The sequence below is a fragment of the Lonchura striata genome, chromosome 1, assembly GCF_050655825.1.
Source record: "Lonchura striata isolate lonStrDom1 chromosome 1, ASM5065582v1, whole genome shotgun sequence".
Lineage (NCBI taxonomy): Eukaryota > Metazoa > Chordata > Aves > Passeriformes > Estrildidae > Lonchura > Lonchura striata.
The window spans coordinates 72,942,359-72,964,295 of record NC_140703.1 but is presented as its reverse complement, the minus strand read 5'-3'; the positions used below and the strand labels follow the sequence as shown (position 1 = coordinate 72,964,295).

General features: G+C 45.2%; 1 protein-coding gene across 1 annotated transcript in view; it reads left to right on the top strand.

Annotated features, from left to right (window-relative positions):
* Positions 1-2,191: 2,191 nt before the first annotated feature.
* The window catches only part of FGF9 (fibroblast growth factor 9), a 33,414-nt gene continuing 13,668 nt past the window's right edge, over positions 2,192-21,937 (top strand). The window contains exons 1-2 of the mRNA XM_085580509.1: positions 2,192-3,594; positions 10,110-10,213. Coding sequence (XP_085436635.1) covers positions 3,318-3,594; positions 10,110-10,213 — 381 coding nt within the window. The 5' untranslated portion in view covers positions 2,192-3,317. The remainder of the gene's footprint in view (positions 3,595-10,109; positions 10,214-21,937) is intronic.

Below are 21,937 nucleotides of genomic sequence, written 5' to 3'. Positions count from 1 at the left end.
CACCAATAGTTTCTTCTTTACCTTAAGATATTTTTCATAAGGTAAGCTGATGCAAAGTACAAGATAGAAAATACTGAAGCCTGGAATAAAGAAAAAAAAATCATATAATACTCTTCACTGTGACTAGAAATGTAAATTAAAGCACCAGAAAGGAGCTGGGAACCTCTTTCCTGAGAGCACAACAGATACCAGGCCCTTATGGTCACTTGGCAATATTCCCCTCTGCTTTACCAGTGGCACAAACCTTTACTTTTACACTGTCCAAATTTTTAACAAGCGATTTTATGTTCTCTTCCAAGTTAGCCATTATGCATGGAAAAATCTCCCTATTAATAACCGTAAAGCTCCTTTATTGTTCTCCTTCAAATCTCCTTAAAACTTCCTTCTGACACCAAACACTTGTCACTGGCTGGGCCTGTTGCTTTTTATTCTCAAGGCTGTTTTTCCCTTATCCTTCCCCCATGGGTTTGTATTATACACCTGTTGTCTTTCATCATGGGTTAAGATCATAAGCTCTTTGGGCATAGACCATCTCTCTTATTACATGTGTCTACAGTATCCGACACAACGGAACTATGAGCCCTGAACGGGGCCTCTGGGTACTGCCATGATCCACTTGATAAAGAATGATGATTTTTGACATGGTGAGTTCTGCAGTTTTTCCCAAGTCATTCTGCAGTTGTTCGTGCTGATATAACCAGTGTGTGAGAGCAGTGTCCTTAAATCCTTAAAAAAAAAAAGAAGCTAAATGCTTCAGAAATATTTGTGGAGTGCAAGGACTTTACTGCTTTGCTGTTGGGTTTTTTTTTCTGTTCCTGCATATTGAAATGCATGGGCTGATATGGAGCAACTCTTTGTAGGTTTGTACAGAACTAGAGTGATATGACCCTGCTCTGAAGCTTCTGCATCCTGTCCTTCAAATTGCAATAAAGACTGTTAGAGTAAAATAAAAAGGGGGGGCGACTTCTGCACCACTGGTGTGAGTCAGTTCCCTAAAGGTCTGTGTGGATTCAGGACACAGCTTTTCCCTGCTGCAGTTTTCCTGCTAGACATGGAAAGTAGTCTCTCTCCCTCCTTTTGTGTTTAGTCACATTGGCAAGTAGAGGGATGCAGGAAAGCTGCACCAGTCAGAGCTGGACTGCTGGCTTTTATGATGGGGAAGGCAAAGAGAGCCAACCCCTCCACTGCATGCCCATTGAGCAGGACATGCAGAATCCCCTTTGCAAAATTCTCCTCCTCTAGAGTTCTCTTTCCAGGCTCCACCAACGACCTTCTTGGACCCCGCTACCTCAGAGGTGCACATCATCATTCACACTATGCAATCTCTTACCCCAGCTCCCAAGATATGTTTCTCCTCCTTTTCTCCCTACCTCTCTCTCCCACCACTATTCCCAAAAGAGCCTGTCTTTAGGTTTTGTGCTCAGTTCAAGGGGCTGCCAGAGTGTCCTCTCCCTCGTGCAAGGTCCGCATCGTGCCCAGTCCTTGAGCTCTGCTCAAGAACGCTTTTGCAAGTGCAGGAGACCTTCTGTCCCTTTGCTGATTCACGCAGCTCTTTTCGAAGGGCAAAACCACAATTCTGGGCATCATAAGAAGAAACAGAAACCTCTCCGCTTGCCGAGTCCCTCCCGACAGTTTCAAATAACTTCATTTTGGGGGACGGGGGAGGGGTTGGGGGCAAAGAGAACACGTATTTCGCACTGCACCCCTATCTCCCCCCATAACACCTCCTGCTCGCTTCTCCCTTCCCTCCACCGCGCTCTTACAAACCGGGGCCGAGCGAGGAGCCACGGGTGGCCCGCGGGGCGTTCCGGGCGGTGGCAGGGCCCCGGCTCTACCCGCACCGGCAGTAGCATCCCCGAAAGTGCCCCCGGTAGCGCAGGGGCAGAGCGAGAAGGCTGCGGACTGCCGGGGCGGGGGGCCAGAGTGGAGAACTGCGGCGTGGGCAATACCGAACCCCACCACCCGCCCCAGCTCCCGAACTTCCCGCGCCCCGCCGCTTTGATCGCCGGAGCTGAGTTTGAACCCCGCTTGGGACAGCGGCAGCCCGGTTACCTGCGGCAGAGCGGGCCGGGGCCGGGCTGCGGAGCGGTGCGGGGCGGGCTCGCCTCCGCCTCCCCTGCGGCGGGGCCGGGCCCCGGGCTGAGCTCCGGCTGGGCGGGCAGGGCGCTGCCCGCCCCGCTCCCCCCGCCAATGTCAGCGGGGACTCGGGCTATGCGGGCATCTCCCGAGGAGCCCGCTTCCCGCAGCGGGCGGGCGCGGTATATTTAGCATCGCGTCGCTTTATTCCTCCCCCAAAGTTTCGCCCACTTATTTATTTATTTGCCGGCGAGCGCCGCGCTGCCGCAGAGCGGCAAGAGCCGCTCCGCGCCGTGCCGAGCGCTGGAAGCGGCTCGGTATTGCAGCAGGTAGGGCTGAGCGCTAGGACCTCGCAGAATCCTTCCAGCAGCAATCAGGACTACCTTAAACCCAGCCCAATGCCTCTTCCTGCGCCACTCTGCGTGCTGGATGGAGATCCACAGTCAAGAGCTGCAGCTCAGTGCTGGAGTACAACATTTCACAGGGAGCCCTGCAGAAGCAACACCTGTTTCGAGCCAGCCAAGAAAGACACAAGCACTTGTATGTTGCTGCTTTGCTTGTGGATCGTCAATAATCCTAAACCAGTGGACATCTGCTGAGCCTCCTGAGAATTCTGGATAATAGATTTGGACGTCAAAAGTTTTTTTTCCTTTTTCTTTTTTCCTTTTTTTTTTTGGATTTATCTCAGCCAACAACGTGAGATTTCCCCCCTCCCCCTTTGCAGGATTCATGCTGATGTATGCAGTCTGTTATAGAGTAAAAACAGCGCATGCCTTTCTGGAGTCAGAATCCATAAATCCTGACGTAGCCTGTGCATCTTAAAAAAAAAAATCCCTATAACGCCTAGGTATTTAAGTTGCTATGGTCATTCTTATCTTAAACCAAATGGAGAAACTACGGATTTTTTTCTTTATTACAGTTGGATGGGCTGAAGACCTTATTGCTTGCTAAGAGCTGGGGATATATGCATTTATATAGATATACACATCTATATGTTTATAAATATGTCAGTGTGTGAGTATAAAGTGGTGGTTTCTTAGACTAACTGGTTTGACCTTGAACCTGTACCAGTCAAAACAGAATATTACTTTTATTTATGCATTTAATGGATTGAAGAAAGAACATTTTCTCTGTAACTGCGCTAGGGAGGGGAGAGGAGTGGAATATACCTAATCTTATATCTCCTGGGTTTGGCACCATCATTATTGTTTATTCTCATTCTCTAAAAGCAGAATCTTCTGATGGCTCCCTTAGGTGAAGTTGGGAACTATTTCGGTGTGCAGGATGCAGTACCCTTTGGGAATGTGCCCGTTTTGCCGGTGGATAGTCCGGTTTTGTTAAGTGACCACCTGGGTCAGTCTGAGGCAGGTGGGCTACCCAGGGGGCCTGCGGTCACGGACTTGGACCATTTAAAGGGGATCCTCAGGCGGAGGCAGCTATACTGCAGGACTGGATTTCATTTAGAAATCTTCCCCAATGGTACTATCCAGGGAACCAGGCAAGACCACAGCAGATTTGGTAGGTATTTTCCTTAACCCTTTAGTGATCATGTGATGAAATAATGGGGCAGAACTGCGGGCGGGGGGACGGTGGGGGGTGCGAGGCGGGCGGGAAGGGTGGTTTGTGTTGATGGCTGATCCGCCGAGGGGAAAAATGAATGTGTCCGGGGGTGCAGATGTACACGAACGGCACCACCGCGGCGGAGCAGGAACCCTTGCCTGGTGTTCGGTAGCGATGTTTGTGTAGCCCCAAGTTCTGCTTAAGAGCAGACGCGTACTGGGAGGTGGTGGTGGTGGAATTTTTGCTCGGGACGTTTCTGCTGAATGATTTGATTTCGCAGTTTAAAGGGTTTTTAATCATTAACCACCACAATTTAAAATTCACCGAGTTTCCTGGAGGGAGTGGCTCTCGTCCTATACGCAAATTGACGAGGGCTTTTCTTTCGTTTTCTCTGCCGATTACCTGCCCTAGTAACTTCCCCAATTGCACACCCTGTCTGGTTCGCTGCTCGGCGAGGAGTGCGCGGCAGCGGACGCCGACCCGCAGCCAGGCTCTCCGCCCGCCCGAGCCCGCACCCGCAGCCGTGCGGCAGTGCCGGTGACAGGCGCCCCTGGAAAGAGGGAGCGCAGGTGGGGTTCGGAACCAGCGGGGAATCCTGCGCCAAAACCTGCCTTTCTCGAGCTGCGTGGCGTGTCAGACTGGCAGAGAATTTGAAAAGAGCATTCCCTGGGTTTCCTTTCCAGGGGACACTATTTGTGACTCAGCAGCGAGGGCTGGAGGGCTGCTGGCCGCGGCCGCTCCGGAGAGCCTGTGCATGCACACACACATGCACATGCACACGCGAGTCCAGTGAGCCTGGAGCTTCTCGGCTGCCGGGGGTCTGTTAAAGGCCCGGCAGATTGAATGTATGAAAGTGACTAAAACAGCCTGGCTGAGCTGATACTTTGGGGTTTTTTTTAAGGAGGGGTGCGGAAAATATGCCAGGTTAGCTCGCCACGCTCCCAGCTATTGGAAGTAGTTAACTTGTGAGTGAACCAACCTGACAACACTTAAATTCGGTCGTAAAAACAAAGTCCTGTGTTGATTCTTTTTCTCTCTTTGTATTTTAATGCCAGATGTTGAACGATATCTAAGCTGCATTTTATTGCTTTGTGAAGCTATTTAGATAATGCTGGTGTTGTAGGAGATGATCTCCAAACGGCTCATAAGAGAAGCGGGGAGGGAGGGACGGGGGAGGAGAGGACTGACGCTCTCGCATGGTCGCAGGTTCATCCTCCATCCCCCTCCATCCACTGCTCCCTGACACTCTCACGCTTCTTACAGGCTCTTCCTCCCTCCCACGCCGCGCGCCCGCGGTCTCCGAGGCTGGGTGCGGGGTGGGGGCAGCGTCGCGGCTCTCCCGGGGGCGCAACATCCACGCTTACTGGCGAGAAAAAGTGCGGAAAGTGTTTAAGGCAGACGCGTAGTGAGGGGAATGGGGCGGGTGAGGAGGGGGTGGGTGTTGCAGCTAGGCGTTTTCCTTGGCACGGGCAGACGCCGCGCGTAGCTGCTGAGCCACCGCCGCATGTTCCCCTTGCCCGCTGCGGTGCGGGCGCGGGGCGGCGGGCGCGGCGCTGCGCGGGGCCGCGGGGGAGGCGCGGAGCGGGGCCGCAGCAGGTGTAGGGCGCTGCGCGCACCGGCAGCCGGGGCGGCGGGGGGCGGCCGCCCGCGGGGCCCCGCCGCCCCCGGAGGAGGGCCGCCAGCTGTTCCCTTCGCAAGGCGGCGGTGGCCACATTATTCGTGGCGTCTATTTTTAAAAATGGCTTTCCAGCCGCAGTTGTAGGAAGCTGACAATTCCGAGGGTCAGTTCTTCCACCCCTTGCAGCGCCTTGGCTTTAAATAGATTTTTTTTTTTTTTTTTTTTTTTTTTTTTTTTTTTTGGTCGGTTTGATCTCCCTCTTCCCCCCCATCGGGACACGCCTCGGTGATAACTCTTTTCCGCATGTAGCGCGCGGGTGATGCCCCTGCTCACTCCGGGGTTGGGAAGACCGGGCACGGCAAACCCGTGGGGCTCCCAGCTTCTCTGCGGGAGGGAAGGGGTTTCGGTACTTTTGTATCCGTGCCGTGACATTGCTGTTGTGTTTGCCGGAAGGTCACAGAATAGCTGGTGCTATTTGAGTTTTGGTGATTTTGAAGTCTTCTGATGATCCTGGGGAGGTCTGCATCCCAACTTCGGGAGCTGCCCCGGGGAGAGCGGGCTCACACGTGTGCGGGCAACCTGCATGAGCGTGTGTGGATGCGGGGGTACGCGTCAGAAGGAAGTTTTTCTCTAGGAATAAGGAGGACAAAGAGAAAACCCCGGGGGCCGCGCGTAAACTCCTCTCTGGGCTCTGCCCTGTGGGAATCCCCCTCCCCTCACACACCTCTGGAGAGACATCAGATAAGAGTAATTCTTTTGTGATGCTATGTTGGATGCGTGCCTACTGCGTACAATGAACCGAGCCATATTGTGTGTCTATACTCGCCCGCTTCTGGGAGCCCTGGCATTTCGCAATTCCTGCAGCAAGATGTCCATCTCTAAAAGAAAAGCTCCCCCAGAGAACTCGGCTGGGTCCCCCCCGTAATGTGATCTGAGATAATCAAAGCCTTATCTCTCCCGGGTCACAAAAGAAATTTTTTTGATGCAGTCTCCTTTAGCGTAGGGCATTGGCTAGACAGTAGAGTCATTGTAAATTCAGGAACTCTTTAACAGCGGAGAGGCGTGTCTCTGTGCGTCAGCACAAGTACTGCATGCACAGCATTAAAAAAATAGGAGCATGCAGGAAAAGGAAAAAAAAAGAAGCTTGTCAGCAGGTGACCTCCGCTCCCCGGGACCTGCTGCTACAAGGAACCGCTGCGTTCATCATCTGCGGGAGCCGCGCAGCCGCCCGCCCGCCCCGCCTGCTCCGGCGCTGGGCTGGCCGGGCGGGCTCAGCGCCGGGCGGGCGCGGGGGCGGCTCCGGACGGGGGTCCCTGCGGCTGCCCGCCCCTCTGCTGCTGGATGCGGGTGGGCGGGCCTGCCCCCGCCCCGTGCTGTCTCTGGGGAGAGCCAGCAGGCCGGGGCGGGGCGGGGGGAAGGTGATGCATGCGGCTAAGGCCCTGGCCCCCGGGACTGGGAATCGTGGGACAGGTTTTAGGCGGAGGGAAAGGCGCCGAGCAGGCCCGACAGTCTCCTCCGCTATTGAGCGTGGCAGAGGGGAGGGGACGAGGGGGGGCAGGCAAGGGCGCTGCGAAAGCCTGAAACCGAAGCAGGGCCCTGCTGCCTGGGGATGCTGTGTCTGTCTGCGCTCCCGTCTTTTAATTGGCATCATGTGTGGGAGCGGGCGGGGTGGTGACAGCTGCGACAGGCGGGACGCATCCCGGCGGAGCGCTCGGCCCCGCGTGTCTCCGCGCAGCCCCGCACCGCAGCCGCGACCGGCAGGCGGGAGGCCGTGAGGGAGGCGCCGGGGGGCGCAGGGGAAGCCCCTTCCTTCGCCCCATCACTGGGCTGACATCCCGGCGGCTTCTTGGACACGAAAGGCTCCGCTTCCCTCGCCCCGCTGCTCTCCGAGGCAGCCTGGGGAGAGGACAGTCCGGAGGATACCCCACCGCTCCCCCTGCGCTTCCCTTCCCCTGGAAGCCGTACAGAGAGGTGGCTGGCAGAGATACTTGCTCATCGTCTTCGTTGTCATAGATGGTCTGTTGCAGACAGAGCTAAACTGCTCCACTTCATTGATAAAAAGAAAGCCAACGTGTAGCCAGAGACAAAAATGGGAAAAGGGCAAACCAGTAAAAACATAAAACTGTGCGGTTATAGAGGTGTTCATTGCCCATAAGCTAAAGGAAGATGCTTCTGTAGGCCTGCTCTTCACAAGAGCTAAGACAGATGAAAATGAAAATTTCATTTTAGTGAACAACACACCTCCTCTCGAAAATGAAAATTTCATTTTAGTGAACAACACACCTCCTCTCACCTCTGAGCGTGTCAGGAGAGCAGGACCAGCATTTATGTCAGGCTGGTGTCCTGGTGCACCATCCAGCATGGTCTGAGTTGGATCTTGTAGAAGAAGGCATGTGAAGGGCTGATGTGGACATGCAGGGAATAAATAGCTTCCCTGAAACTTTCTTCCTGTCCTTGTGAAGAAATGGGTCTTTGAGCATTTTCCTTAATAAAACCAGTTCAATGCAGTGAGAAGAAATTCTGCACCCCATGTACTGAGTTATTTCTTATCTACTTCTCTTCCTTTCCACATTTTTAGCTATAAATAGGGCCCTAGCTTTCAAAGTTTGGACTTGCCCTGATTTTTATTTGATACAGCCTCATTTTGAAGAGGATTGTCTATTTTAATATCTAGTTCAGGTCCTAAGTACTATCTGTATATTGTAGACTCTATACAGTGAAAATATGCACAGAACTCTGGGACAAATGCATTCCTTAAGCTGACAAAACTTCTGTAATACTGGATGCTTGGCCCCAGATAATCTCCTGAAGGACTTAATATGGCACATAAAACTTGCTGTGAGTAGGCTTTTGAGTATTTAAAATGAAGAAGTCTCTATTCTGATCTCAAATATGTGCATGTTCTTTGCCAAGAACCTTAAATTAATTTTCTGCACTTACGATAGGACGTGACAGTGCCTTTTTTGTTCTTTTGATGCACTAAGCAGCATGTATCCAAATATTTGAAATGATGACAGCAATTGAAGACTACATTTGGACTGATATAAAAAATGCCAGACTCAGTAACTGAGCTAAAGTAGTGTCCAATACACACTTAATGTAAGATTTAAACTCAGTTAAAATTGCTTGGTAACATGGATAAAGTAATATGATATTTTGGTAAAAGCTTTAGAGAAAAAGCCTTACTAAGAAATCTGAAAGTATTGCATGTCGAGATATAATGGGAATTTTAAAAATCTTTCAATGGATCAATTATATCTGAGATACTATGTATACTGGATAAACAGCATGCTGCCACTTTATATTACTTAAATAACTACATAATTGCAAAATATTTCCTCCCAGTATTTTTCATTTGTGCATATGTAGAGAATAATTTAAAATGCCTAGGCCTTAAAAAAGGGCTATCAAAACAATAATACTGTGGTGTTTGTAGTGCTGAATAATATATAAGGTAATGATCAATACTCCCTTACAGGGAATACTTTTCATCTTTACATTAACTTGGCTATAAATTTTCCCTATTGGCTTCAACTTGTGTTATGTTAGATCTCTGTGATTCATGCCTGCTATTGATTAGTGCACAACTATTTTGTGGGAGATGCCAAATTAATTGTTGAAAAAAGCCATGAAAGTACTTTTTTATTGGCCACATGAGGCTCAAAACACACTATACTGTTATTTCATTATTTCATGTACATATAACTACCAATAAGCTTTAAAAAAATAGTTATGCAGTGTGCTTAGACATGAAAATTCACATACTATATTGAAAATGTTACTCTGTGCAGGACACACCTTTTTTTGTGACTCAGAATATAGAATAACATAGCAGCATGCTTCTGAATGTTGCTGGATAACTTTCTGTGAGATCATTACAGTCTTAGATGAGTACTCCCAAATAGGAAAAAATTTCCATTTTTTACACAAGATTCCTAGGCTTATGTCAGATTTAACCAGTAGCATCCTCGTTGAAGAGGTAAGAAATTTGCAAGGAAAGCTGCCAGAAAATACCCAGATCCTCAGAATCAGATGAGCCAATTCTTGATACAGATACTTGTACTGTGCACATGGATGCTGAACCTTGGAGATTTGCAAAAGCAGTGTTTCTCTGCAAAGTATTCTTATTTCTAAGTGAACAAATGTCTGTGTAAGCTTGCTGTTGTTTGCATGGGAAAACTTAATCATGTACACAACTATTACACTTAGGTGTAGGATGTTTTAATGTCTGAATTTTAGATGAGTAAATAATAACACACCAGAGAGAATGGTTACTATCTAAACAGAAATGCATGATACTGGACTATACTAAGGATTTTCATTTCTCAAGCCTCTGGAGATCATACTGTGAGTAAATCTTTCCCTGTATTTCTGATTCATTGATGTCTGAAGGGAGATCTTTTGATTCTATGTGTAATATTGCTTTATTTCACAATTCTGATGAAAATGTATTTTTTCAGAATTTATTTTTATTTTGCAAGACAAATTTCATGGGTTCTTCATTACTGCTAATTTTGGCAATCTAACAACTTTTTTTCTCTGAATGTATTATCTGCTATGCAAATCAGAATAACTAAGCTTAAGATACGTGTTTAGGAATGATAAGAAAGATTGAGAGCAATCTTTTAATTTGATACATTAATGCTGTCTGTGATGCATCATTCTAACAAAGACCCAAAGTGAAGTGTTGTATATTAATTTTGTTTCCCCATCTTCTTTCAAACAACTCAGAAAATGGGAAAAAAGCCTTGAAAATAGCTGCCTGACATTCAGGGATAAGTCATAGCTGGAAAAAAAGACACATCTTTCAATGGAAACAATACATACATTGTTTGTTTTTTCCTTCATTTCATAGGTATACTGGAATTTATCAGTATAGCAGTGGGCTTGGTCAGTATCCGAGGAGTCGACAGTGGACTTTACCTTGGAATGAATGAGAAAGGAGAACTGTATGGCTCGGTGAGTTTCTGCTGGCCTCGGGAAGTTATGATCCTTACATTCTGTGGGGGAAATGGTAGCTCTTACAAGCTCCCTGTGCACTATGTGTGTGTGCTGTATGAGCACTCTTTCTGCTCTGAATATCTTGCAGTCTAATTCAAAACAAGACCCTGTGGGTGACATAATGAATGTGGGAGAGGGAAAAGGTGAAAAAATCAGGAATGAGTAATAATGCAGATGAATGGCAATTTAGATACAAACAATAGAGACTGATGGCCAGAGCTGGTCACTGAAGACTAAAGGATGTACTATAAGATTTGTAAATGTCTCCTGTCAGTGGAAACCTAAATCCAGACAAAGTGGATTCCTTTTGTGTGTAGGCAGAGAGCTTTCTAGGAATTGACAAAATAAGGTGGAGGGGGAGGCAAAGGGTGGCATATGTGGATGAGAGAATGAGAAACAAGAGTGTGACAGAAGTTATAAAAAGTATAAGAATGAGGGCAAGAGGCTTGGTGGTCCTGTCCTGAAAGTTTCACTGATGCTCCCTGAGGGATGGCAGCAGGAGTGAGTAACGGGTGTGAGGGAGGACTAAAACTTCATATTTCAGATGTGGGAGTTTGCCAGCCTACCTGCAGCTGATGGGTGACTGTTCTCGGCAACATGGGCTGTCTTCCAGCAGAGCAGAGAGAGAGAATGTGTGTATGTGTGCATGTGTCTGTGTGACGTGGCTCTTACCTGCGACTATTGGAGGCATCTGATGTACAACCGGCTTCATACCCTGGGTAGATTGTAGGTAGGTTCATCTGAAATTTGGCAGATAATTCCCCAGATGGTAGAAAACATGCTCTTCTAGCAATAAAATATCAACCTCCAAAGCTTACAAGGACAAGAGAAGCAGTTGTATTTGAGGAAGAGGATGGCAGGTTTGAAGGGTAAATGAATATCGAGTGAAAGTGAATATCCGAAACAAAATGAAGTTGTGCATTCACAGGGCTTCATTAGAAGCAGAGAAGATTACAATTGTCCATTGGTAGTGTGAATGTTGAAGAGAAACCTTCAAAAAGAAGTTAAAGTCATAGAGAAGGGCTTTGAATGTAATTGAAGACACCTGTGTCACAGGGGAGTAGCACTAACAGGGAAAAGGGTGGGGATGGCAGTGAGAGTAAACATGAGTTGATGGTTTTGAGTGGGCAGGTGAAAACAGAAGAGGTAAGAGGGAAGTCCAGATTCCATGTATATTATCCATGCAGAAATATGAGCAAGTGAAACCAGGAAAGTCTAGCAAAAGTGTTTCCATAAAGGTGTCCATGTTCACTGATCTCTTTCTAGCAAATTTTTGTGTGAGAGAGGTGAAGAGGATTATCTTCTGAACAAAGAGCAAGCTATGTGAGGAAGCAGGGAGATACAGATAATGACAGTATATGTGGGAGGCAGAAAATGAGGGTAAAATGAGGGGCAGGGCTGGGACAGAGAATAAGTGGACATGGGAGAAGAGGAGATACAGAGATGGTGAGAGCCAATGAGTGGGAAAGGCCAAAAAAAGGGGATTTAGCATAAATGTCAATATGGAGGAGGTAAAGTTTGGAAGGATGGAGAGGGAGTGAGAAAAGGAATGGATGCAATGACAGATGTAAACCAGTTGCCTGTGAGGAGCAAGTTGTCATAAGTCATAATCCTTGTGCAGCTGATGAATGTGATAAAGAACTAGCAAAGTACATGAGTACATCAGGTTCAGTTAGGCAGCAAAAAGGCAGAACAACAACAGTAATATGAATCAGTAATGTTGATAATCATCAGTAAGAGTAATTGTTTCAACATATAAACATAGTGAATCAGTTACTCTGCATTTCAGATATTCTGAGACAGGAAGTGTGGTTATTGATAGAGCTTAAATGCATAGACTTGGGAAAGCAAATGTTACATCACTTTCCTGTGCAATTTATATTTTGTATTTGCAATATGTTTGGCTGTCAGAGTAAATTGGTCAAGACATTCTTTGCTGAAGAATTATGCACAAAAAATTCTTTGTAAATTAGTAAGCTCCCAGCATTTGTAAAATAGTTGTTCCATGAAGAGCAGTTCTAAAGGAGCCTGCTTTCCTAAGGAGTAGCGTCTCACAGTACAAGGCATGGGTCTCTCTGACATTCTGTCCCTGAAGTAGCACAAATTCCTCAGCCTTTTGTGTTTCTTGTATGGAGAAAGAGACAGTGTTAGCTGTCCATGCTCACCAGACTGTCAGTTTGCAGGAATTACATAGCTCACCACTTCCAAGTGGGATGTGCAAATTATTTCTCTCCTTTACCCTGCCTCTGATAGGGTTGCAAAACTGATAGGAACTTAATTTTCTTGAAGACCTTTGCCTCCTGATTGAAACTGGTTGACAAGCTAAGGAGAGACGAGCAGGGAAATGGATGTACAGTATAATTGGATAACCTCTTTTTCCTAAGAAATGACATTAAAAATATGAAGCCATTCATAATGGAGAACTGGCAGTCTCTGAGGCTAGAATGCAAATCTTCAGGTTAAAATCTGATGGATGATACAGCTTATTGTCAGCCTCCAGAGATGGGACATACTAAAGAGTGATGGTAATTGAATTACATTACTTCCAATGAAATATAACCTCTAATGGCTACTCAGTGTGATGATGCTTTAAAGCCTTGTCAACACTAGCAATCCTAGTGCCTATATTTCAGCAACTGTCAGCTCTCTTAGAAACATTGAGATAAGCAGGCCTCAGAGCAGATTTCTGTGTAGAATTGGCTGGACATTTTTAAGTGACAGTGTTTTGCTTTTGGTTTTGATCAAGAAATGCAATTAATTGAAAATGAAATTCTCTGATGGGAAAAAATTTGCATCTTGAATCAGAAGCAGGGCACAATCCAGCACAGAATTATCGCTCTGGCAAAGTAGAAGTTCAGGTTAAATGAGATTAGTTTTGAGACTGGTATGTGGTAGACTGAAAAACTTAAATCAGTTTTTTGCCTGCATTAAGCAGACCAATCTCTTCAGCTGAACTGTTCTGAAGCACCAGTAAGTTGTCCTTGTGCTGCTGTGCTGGGAGGTATATCCCTCTGTCTTGGTTTCTTCCCTAAGGGCTGTGAACAGCATCAGCTCTGTCACAGAGCAGTACACTTATGACACTGTGGATGTGTTTCCTAAGATGAGAAAACCACACACAATTGAGTATCAGCCTAAGAAACACCTGGTCTTGCTCTACATCAGCATTGGGGATCTAAGTTCAGTACTTGACACTATTGGAATACATGCCCTGTGTCTGACATGATCATATTTATATTCTAATTACTGCATGAAAAATGCATTAGGCATGAACCAAATCAGTCACCTAAAAGACCTCTATCCTTCTATATTTGTGTTTGAAACGTTTTACACAGGAAGATCTTTTCCCAGCATAATTGTGGTGCCACTAGAGATGGGACATATGGCAAAGCAGAGCAGCCAGGGTGGGTGATTGCTGCCAAGTTTCATGAAAGACAACAGTAAAGGCAGTTTCAGCATATCTTGATCCAGTCATGCTCCTCTTGGCCTTCTCAAAGTTCTGCTTTCCTCATAGGTTATCTGCCTGACAAGGCACCCAACTCTTCCCACCTCCCCACTCTCACAGGAGGCAGTTCTGACTGCATTTTCTGGTCAGAAGGGCACAGTGCCTCTCATGCTGCTTTCTGGCAGATGTGTAATATAATGTGGCTGTTCTCAATTTCCTCCTCATGCCATAGATTTAGCCAGGGGAAGCTAAAAATACATGCACATGGTGCTGCAGAGAAGCCATTGGTAGCTACCTAACAATGACTCGGAGACTGGTTAGTGACAGCAGCTTTTCCTCCTGTTTCATCTGTCCCTGTTTCCCTTTACCTTGTCTTTCCCTGGCAGCCTGCAGCTATGACTCATCATGTTTCACAGCAGCTACTGTGCCTGCCACTGGAAAGGATGAAAAGTGCAAACTACAGATAGGACCCAAAGGGTGTTAAGACAAGACGTGAAGACCTTTTCCTTCCCAACTGCCAAACAGCTCTTACCAACATGTCTGGCAAGGGCATTAGCAAAAGTGTCTTAGATGTGTTCCTCAGGGCCGTGCCATGGAGGGATGGAGGTCTTTCTATCAGTCCCACAGTCTTCATGCTTATGTAGGCTGTCCCTGCCATCATGCTGCCCTTGAGAATATTAGCAGCTGCCACCCGTGTGGCAGGCTGTGATGTGTCCCCACACCATGGGGTGCCCATCATTCCCACTGCAGGTTGTCCTCTGAGGGAGTTTTGTGCTACCTCGAGCACAGACCAAGCAAGAACATGGGACACCCTTGCCTCAGCTGCCCTGGTTGTCCTGGGCTTTTCTGCAGTAGATAACTGTGCTGCTTCTGAATGCTGGCATTCCCACCTCACTCATCTCCCACAGACATGCACCTGCCCCATTCCTCTCCTCAGACTGGATATAAAGAAAAAAATTTTTAGTGGTGAGTGTGCTGAGGCACAGGATCAGGTTGCCAAGAGATACGGTAGATGCCCCATTGCTAAAAATATTCAAAGTCAGGTTGCACCAGCCTCTGAGCAACCTGATGTAGTTGAAGATGTGCATTGCAGGGGGGTTGGACTAAATGAGATTTAAAAGTACTTTTCAACCCAAACCATTCTGTGAAATGTTGGTGCTTCCACTGCTCCTTGTGCCCTTGGCAGGTGGCAAAAGACAGCTCAGGTTGGGTGCTCAGGAGAAATATTGGTAGTTGCAAGATCTAGAGCAGCTACCAGGAGAGCTGTGCAGGTGGGGAGAGGAAGGCAGGAATGGAGGTGGAGGAGTTGTTGAGGAAGGGAGAAAGAATGCTTGGAAGGAGAGCTCTGGGGAGCATAGAGAGAAACTTCATTTACTCACAGAGCAGCTGGGACAGAGCTGAAGAGCTCAGATCAGGAGCCAGGGGGGGAAGCTCCACACCTCTGGGTTGCAGACTTACAGGGTGTGTGCTGCGAGGTGAGATGTAGGAATACTTTTAACAGGGTCATAAATTGCTGTCCTTCAAAAAGTGAACTGAAAGCTTGATCTGGGAGACTAAACTTGCCTTTTGCTCCTTAAACACTGGGAAGCGGGTGGAGGAGGAGAGAGAGAGAGAGAGAGTACTGTCCTTGAAGAAACATGTTTTCCCAGTAAGTGTGCAGGGAGGTGACGATACGCCTCTTTATTGTCGCAGCAGGGCTGCACCTGCAGTGTTTTATGCTTTTGTTTGGGTCCCCTCAGTCCTGGAAGGACTATGAAGCTACAAAAACTGATGAAAAGAAATTTTTCTGACAAAAAAAAGGGACAATTTGTCATAGTTTACTGAAAATTGCTTGGTGTAGGCAAGGATTTCTTTGGCTGTATTCTAAAAATATCTTTTATGTTCCTGTGCAAATAAAGGAAGGGGATTGTTCAGCCCTTCAAATGGTAGGTCAAGGTGCACGGAAACAACATGAAGAAAAAAGCAGGTTGAAAGTGCATGTCGGTAACAGCATTTGGGCCAAGTATATAATTACTACAGGCATTTAAGAACTGGTTAGATAAATAAATTACTCCCCAGTACCATCACACTTTCCTTTTGAATACCTCTGATCTAAAATGATTCCATATGTTTCAGATTTATATTTTTTAAATAATAATCTGGATTATCTGTTCTCAGTGTCCAAGTATCATGGTTGATGTGAGCTTGGAAACAGGACAGTTTCAGTGCATAATTTTTGGAAGGAGAATTAATAGCAATTTCCTTGAGTGAATGCAAAGACTTCTAGGCTGAGAGTGATCAAATCCCAGGAGGGATAATGGCTTTGGAACCTAGTTTAACACCCTTCTGCTTATGTTATTACTATTTTATACAATAATAAAGTGCCTTCTGATAAATGGTATAAATGGAGAGACAGAGGGTGATTTCTATGGCAGCTGGCTTGTAAGGAGTGGTCAGGCTTTCTGCACAAGTAGCTTTGCTCAGGAAAACCTGGCACTCCCATGATCAAAAGCCCAAAGGTGTCTTTTACTGACAACAGCAGCTCTTGTCTCCCTGGGTAAATCTGCTTTAAGCAGGAGGCTGCATGAAGCAGGCCCTCTGGTTAATTTGATGGGCAAACCCTGAAGAGGCCCAGTTCAAAAAAGTAATTATGGCTCTGAATGTGAAGGAAACTTGAAACGTTGTCAGAGATGCAGAAATCCTTTGCAAGTGGTATCACAGCAAGGGTGAAACCGTGTGTAAGGATTTGAAGATTGTGAGTGCTTGGCAGAGGGTCTGCAGAGAATGGGAGAAGGGCAGGTTGCAGAAAAGATTGTGTCTTAGAGATGTAGAAGCATGAGGATAAAATGGAAATTGCTGCAATAAACCTGATTTGGGCCCTGAAATATTTTAAAAGATTATAAGAGATTTTTTTTTTACTAAAACTTTGATAAGGTGAGAAGTTTCTAAGCTATATACTGGAAAGGGAACAGAAGTCTTCACCAACACAGTGCATTCAGGCAGGAGTGTAAATGCAATACAGTTTGAATGTGTATGCTAACTGGGCTAGCCCTGTTTCTGATAAAATCCTTTGGGTGGTAACATGGCTTTGGGCAGCTCCCTGCTGTGGGATGAACAAAGAGAGCTGCTACTGAAAGAAGCAGCTATTTTCCCTCCAACCGTCCATCCCTTCCCTTTTGCTGGCACAAGTGTTTCTTTGCTGTCTGGGGAATTGAAGCACGAAACTGGAAAACAAATCTGGCCAAGCAAAAGGGCTTCAGCCACAGTGGTTCCCTCCCAGGTCACTGGAAAGTGCAGCACAAAGGTGGGAGCAAGCAAGCTGTGGGTGAGGCAATGCAGGTGCTTTCCAGCCTGGAGTGTGTGTGTACTTCGGGCTGTGTGGTTTGTGTTTTGCTGGAGGGCTATCAGTCTGGCTTGGAATGTGCTTGGGGCATTAGGAACATCCTTTTACATGAAAGAGTAGAGGAAGCACGTGTGTGATGAGTTTACTGAAGCAGCATAAATAGTTTCAGGCAAGAACAGTATTTTATTTTTGGTAGGAATTTCTTTTCCTAAAAATGGAAAATAGTGTTAATCTTCAGGGCAGTCTTAGGTATGACCTACAGAAGAAAGTGTTTGTTACAGTGGGTAGAATGAGTGTTATTAAAAAACTCGTATGATAGATGGTGAAAACTCTGAAGACAGAAATGGGGAGTACTGAAAGTATTCAACTGGAGTGAAGCTGTTAGTGGAGTTTTTATGGGTAGGTCCCTGCATTGATTTTATTCCCTGATTTTATTAGGGACATTAAACATCTCATCATAAAAAGGTAGTGGTGTGTTATTGAAAGTTTTTGCAAAGCTGGGAAGTATTTCCTGCACAGGAGGCAACCTCACAGAAGGGCCTTGGTGACTTAAAGTGCCTAAAATATTTACACAATGAGGAGAGCTCTATCAGTGCCATTCCATACAACACTAGGAGGATCCAGTCTAAATGCAAAATGCAGTTGGTCACTGTGTTAAAGAAGATGAATTGAAACCAAAACAGGTACAGAAAGGGTATGCTGGGATGATCAGAGGGATGAAAAGACTATCAAATTATAGACTCTAAAGACCTTGATTTACTTAGCCTGCAGAATGAAAACTGAGAGGGTATGCTCTTGCTCTCTGTAAATACTTTGAGGTGTAACACTACTCTTGAAATAGAGTACAAGAAAGAATTGGTTTGAAGGGGTCACAAGAAAGCTTAGGCTGCATAATGAGGAAGATTTGGGTTGTGAGGAAATGGTTTTTTGAGCTGGCCAGGGGGATTTTTGCAGAGAGGTGTAGATGAGAAATAAATGCTTTCTCTGCACTGTACAGTAGGAAACAGCTTTGTGACTGTGGGCATTTCCTTTGTGGAGGGGATAGATCTGAGAAAAGTCCATATACTTGAGTTACCTCATCTACCTCACCCTTGCAGATAACCACTCCTAGATTTTGGGTGGGCAGTTTTGCTGAAAGCTGGGTCCTGTTAAATGGTGTTCCCCAAAAGCATCAGCATGGGGAATGAGGCAGGAACTGCAACCCACTCAGCAAGGTATTAAGGATTCTGTAGAAAAAAAAGGTGGTTTGAGATGTGGGTACTGGTGCAGGAAAAAATGATAGGTCAGTACACTTGACACAGGTAATATGGGAGAAAGCTTTGTAAGAAACTGCAACTTTTGTGGTTGTTTTTAAACTATGACTTTCAGTCTTTTTAAAATCATATTTTCATAGACTATAACACTGTCACCAAAGAGGGACACTTACTAGAAGTGTTCTGTGAGATAGATACTATACTTTTCCTCAAGTTTATGGTTCCTCAGAGGACTTAATTTCAAATGCTAACTAGGTCTGAAGATAATTTTTTTCTGGGAGAAAACCCTCAGTGATTTTCTTGCCTTGGTCTGCAATTCTTTGTTGATCTTGGATTCTCACAACATGCCTGGGACAGGAAAGTATGTGTAACTTCTATATAAATTATGTGTGTGTCTATATGTGTGTGTATGTTTGTGCACACACACACACACACACACACACACACACACACACACATGTTTCTCTGTGTGCGTGTATATGAAGCTAAGCTTTGGTAAAGTAAGATCCTACTCAAACTTTAGTTTAATGATTTGGTCTCCCCAAACTAAAAGTGTCTGAAATTTTGTGTTTTCATGAAAACAGGAGGCTAGAGGTGCTGCTTGAGGAGGCAGACAATGTGACCTTGCAGGAAGCCCCTTCCAAAAAGGACAGTTCTGATTCCCTGCTAGTGCTGCATGCTTCTGCTTTGTTCCATGCTCCAACACTGGCACTTATCTGACCTGTCAGGAGATCAGCTGAGGCATATAAAGCCACAGAAAAATGTTCAGCTTCCTAAACAGGCTTGCTGCCTGGTTGGGCGAGCACTAGGGCTCAGTGGGGGAATCAGGCACAATGTGGGATGGTTGAAGGGTTGAGCACCATGCTTTCAACAGTAGGGAGTTGTTAAAGTGGTAGCAATAGCTCCATTGCAAACCCAAATCATATACAGCAAGCAAGAGCGGGACATCTTCAGATTCTTTTCTTTGCAGTTGTGTAGTTCCCTGTCACTGCAGCCTTGAGCCTTTCTGGAGCTGGCTGTGTAATCGTACAAGGGTGTGAAAAGGTTTGGTGTCTTTGGTTGATCTGAGAATATTGTGTTGAAGTGGCATGCTAAAAGCATCAGCAGCAGTGACACACTGAGATGTGCTTGGGGATTATTCACTGAATCAGATAAAGATCTGATGTGCTCTGTTTCTGATTCAGGAGCCGGTGGTATGTGAACATGGCATTCTCTCCTACTTTGCCATTCATCATTTTCAAAGACAGATTAGAAAAAGTCTGCCCTGTGGGGACTTCATTAGGGATTTTGACTAGGTTGAGATTTGCTTTGCAGTTTGAATGTGCTTGGGCAGATTTGGTGATGTGCAGTAATGTGGTTCATTTGTGTCATATTCAAAAAGCTTAAGAAATAGATCTTGTTATAGTGCAAATCCATATTTTCCCCTTCTATAAAGCCTTTTTGTTTCCTTTTTATTCCTTTTGTACTGGCAGATATCTGATTTGAGGACAAGATTTTATATTTGTGGTCTACAGGCTGCTGCTGAGGTAAAATTTGTGTTCTATTGTGGATGCTGCATACTTTTGAGGTCTGGCCCAGGCTTTGCATCTTTAATCTGCTAACCTTTGCTCTTCAAATTTAATACAATTATAGAGGCAGTTTTGACTCAAGAGAAATTTTGACTTCATTCTATTATGGTTGAAATACCATTGGTTTCAATGGAATCAGGATTGGACCTGCTCCTGTAAAACCACCAATTAGTTTTATGGTTGTATCAGCAGATCCCAATCAAGATAAGAGCTGTATTTTATTAATCATTTTAAAAACCTAAATGTAGACAGGATTCCTGCCTATGAGAGTCTGCAATCTAGAGGCAATCTTTTAACATGCAATCTTACTTTTTCATGACAAGGGGGATTTTGTCCCACTGATGCCTTTGTAAGGACATCATATAGTGTATAATCTGAATTCAGAACAGGAAAGTTATTGAGAAGATTTCAGCAAAATATTTTGATTAATTTTAGAATATACAAATATTGTAAAGTTTAAACAAAATAGCAATTTTTTTTTTTTTTTACTTTAAAAACCTGATTTCTTTAGAAGATACATGTTTGCAGGTACTTGAGAGACCAACAGCCTGGTCTTTGAGCTCTTCAGTCACTGGTTCTGTTGAAGTTGTTACTATATATCTTTTGGGTTTTTTCAGATAAAATGACAGCTTCTTTCATCAAAGCTGAAATTAACTGCATGACTGAAGTTCTACCCATTGAAAGACAGGCCCACTGGTGTGCATGTGAGGAGTAGGGGTCTCTTGAAGGAGCAGAGCCTCCAATGTTTCCCAAAGGCTGGGTCAGCTGTATCACTGGCAGCATAAGTCATGGCACAGCGACACCAAAGATGTGTGGATTTTCTAGGAAATATTAAAGAAATATCCTTTTTTCTACTCAGAAAGCAAGATACTAAAATTGTGTAACTAAATCCAAGACTTTGTGGTGGGATTGCCCCTGGGAAAAGGAATGGGGGAAGTATCCAAAAAGTCACTCCTGGAGAGACTGTTTATGAGAAGTATTTGCCAATGGAGAGGGCGCTGCTGTTTGAAAAGGGAAACGTGACATCTTTTCTTCAGCAGCAGCTATTTGAAATGCTGGCCTTCCTTCCTGTCCAAACAAGGTGAGAAATCAAAAGGCCTCATTTTTAAACCATTTAAACTGAATAAGCAATTGAGGCCTGCTAGGTAAAGATCATAGTGTGTCAATCCTTTGTTTTAGTGCCCACCAAAGTACATAGTTTTAAAAACTTCTCTATGAAGCTTGTTGGTTTTCAAGACCGCAGTGAATATGTGGCATTTCAGTGAGGATCTTTCCAAAATGTGATAACTTGTGAGCCTATGTTTATTTGATGACCCCTGTTCAGAATGACAATGTGATCAGTAATGTCCTTGTCCTCTGAGCTAGTACCTAGCTGGTAGCTTTGCATAAAATTTATAGCAAAATATAGAGACAGGCTTTTGTTCATTAGTCCTTGACCAAATCATCTTGCTGAAAGACTAGAACATTAATTACTTTTATAATATACATTTATATCACTACATAAGTATAATAATTATTTGGTCCCCATTGCAAAGTGTTTCATGAAGGGTCCTGAGCATTCTGCTCTTTTTGTGATGGCACCTGGTAGCTGAGACATGAAGTGTTTCTTTAATCCATTTTGTGGGGTGCTCCCTGAATGTAGAGGCTCATGCAGATTAAGTACTTTTTATCCCTCACTTTACAATGTTTTTCAGCACGTGAGTTTAGCTCACTTAAGCAGCACTTTCTGCTGAATGAGATCTATGTGTCCTTTAAGCCTGTATTCTGTGCTTAGAGAACTGCAGAACAAGGCAAAAAATACTGACAAAACAATTTGTTCCATCTTAGTTGGATTTAAGGAAAGCATGTTGTATTTAAAAATCTCTGTCTGCTTAAAACCTTAACTGGTATTCAGGCTAAAGACTGTGTGTAGCTGTAGAGTGGCAGCCCTCCTTTGACATACAGGTTGTCTTTTGATAGAAGAGAATTTGTGGAGTGGGGAGCTGGGGGAGGTCAAGTTACAGCTTTCAGTAAATCTGAGCGTGCCTGAAATGGTTCTTTTAATGTCTTAAAATATTTGTTGCCTTTTTATCATTGCAAGGCTGATCCATGTTCCAT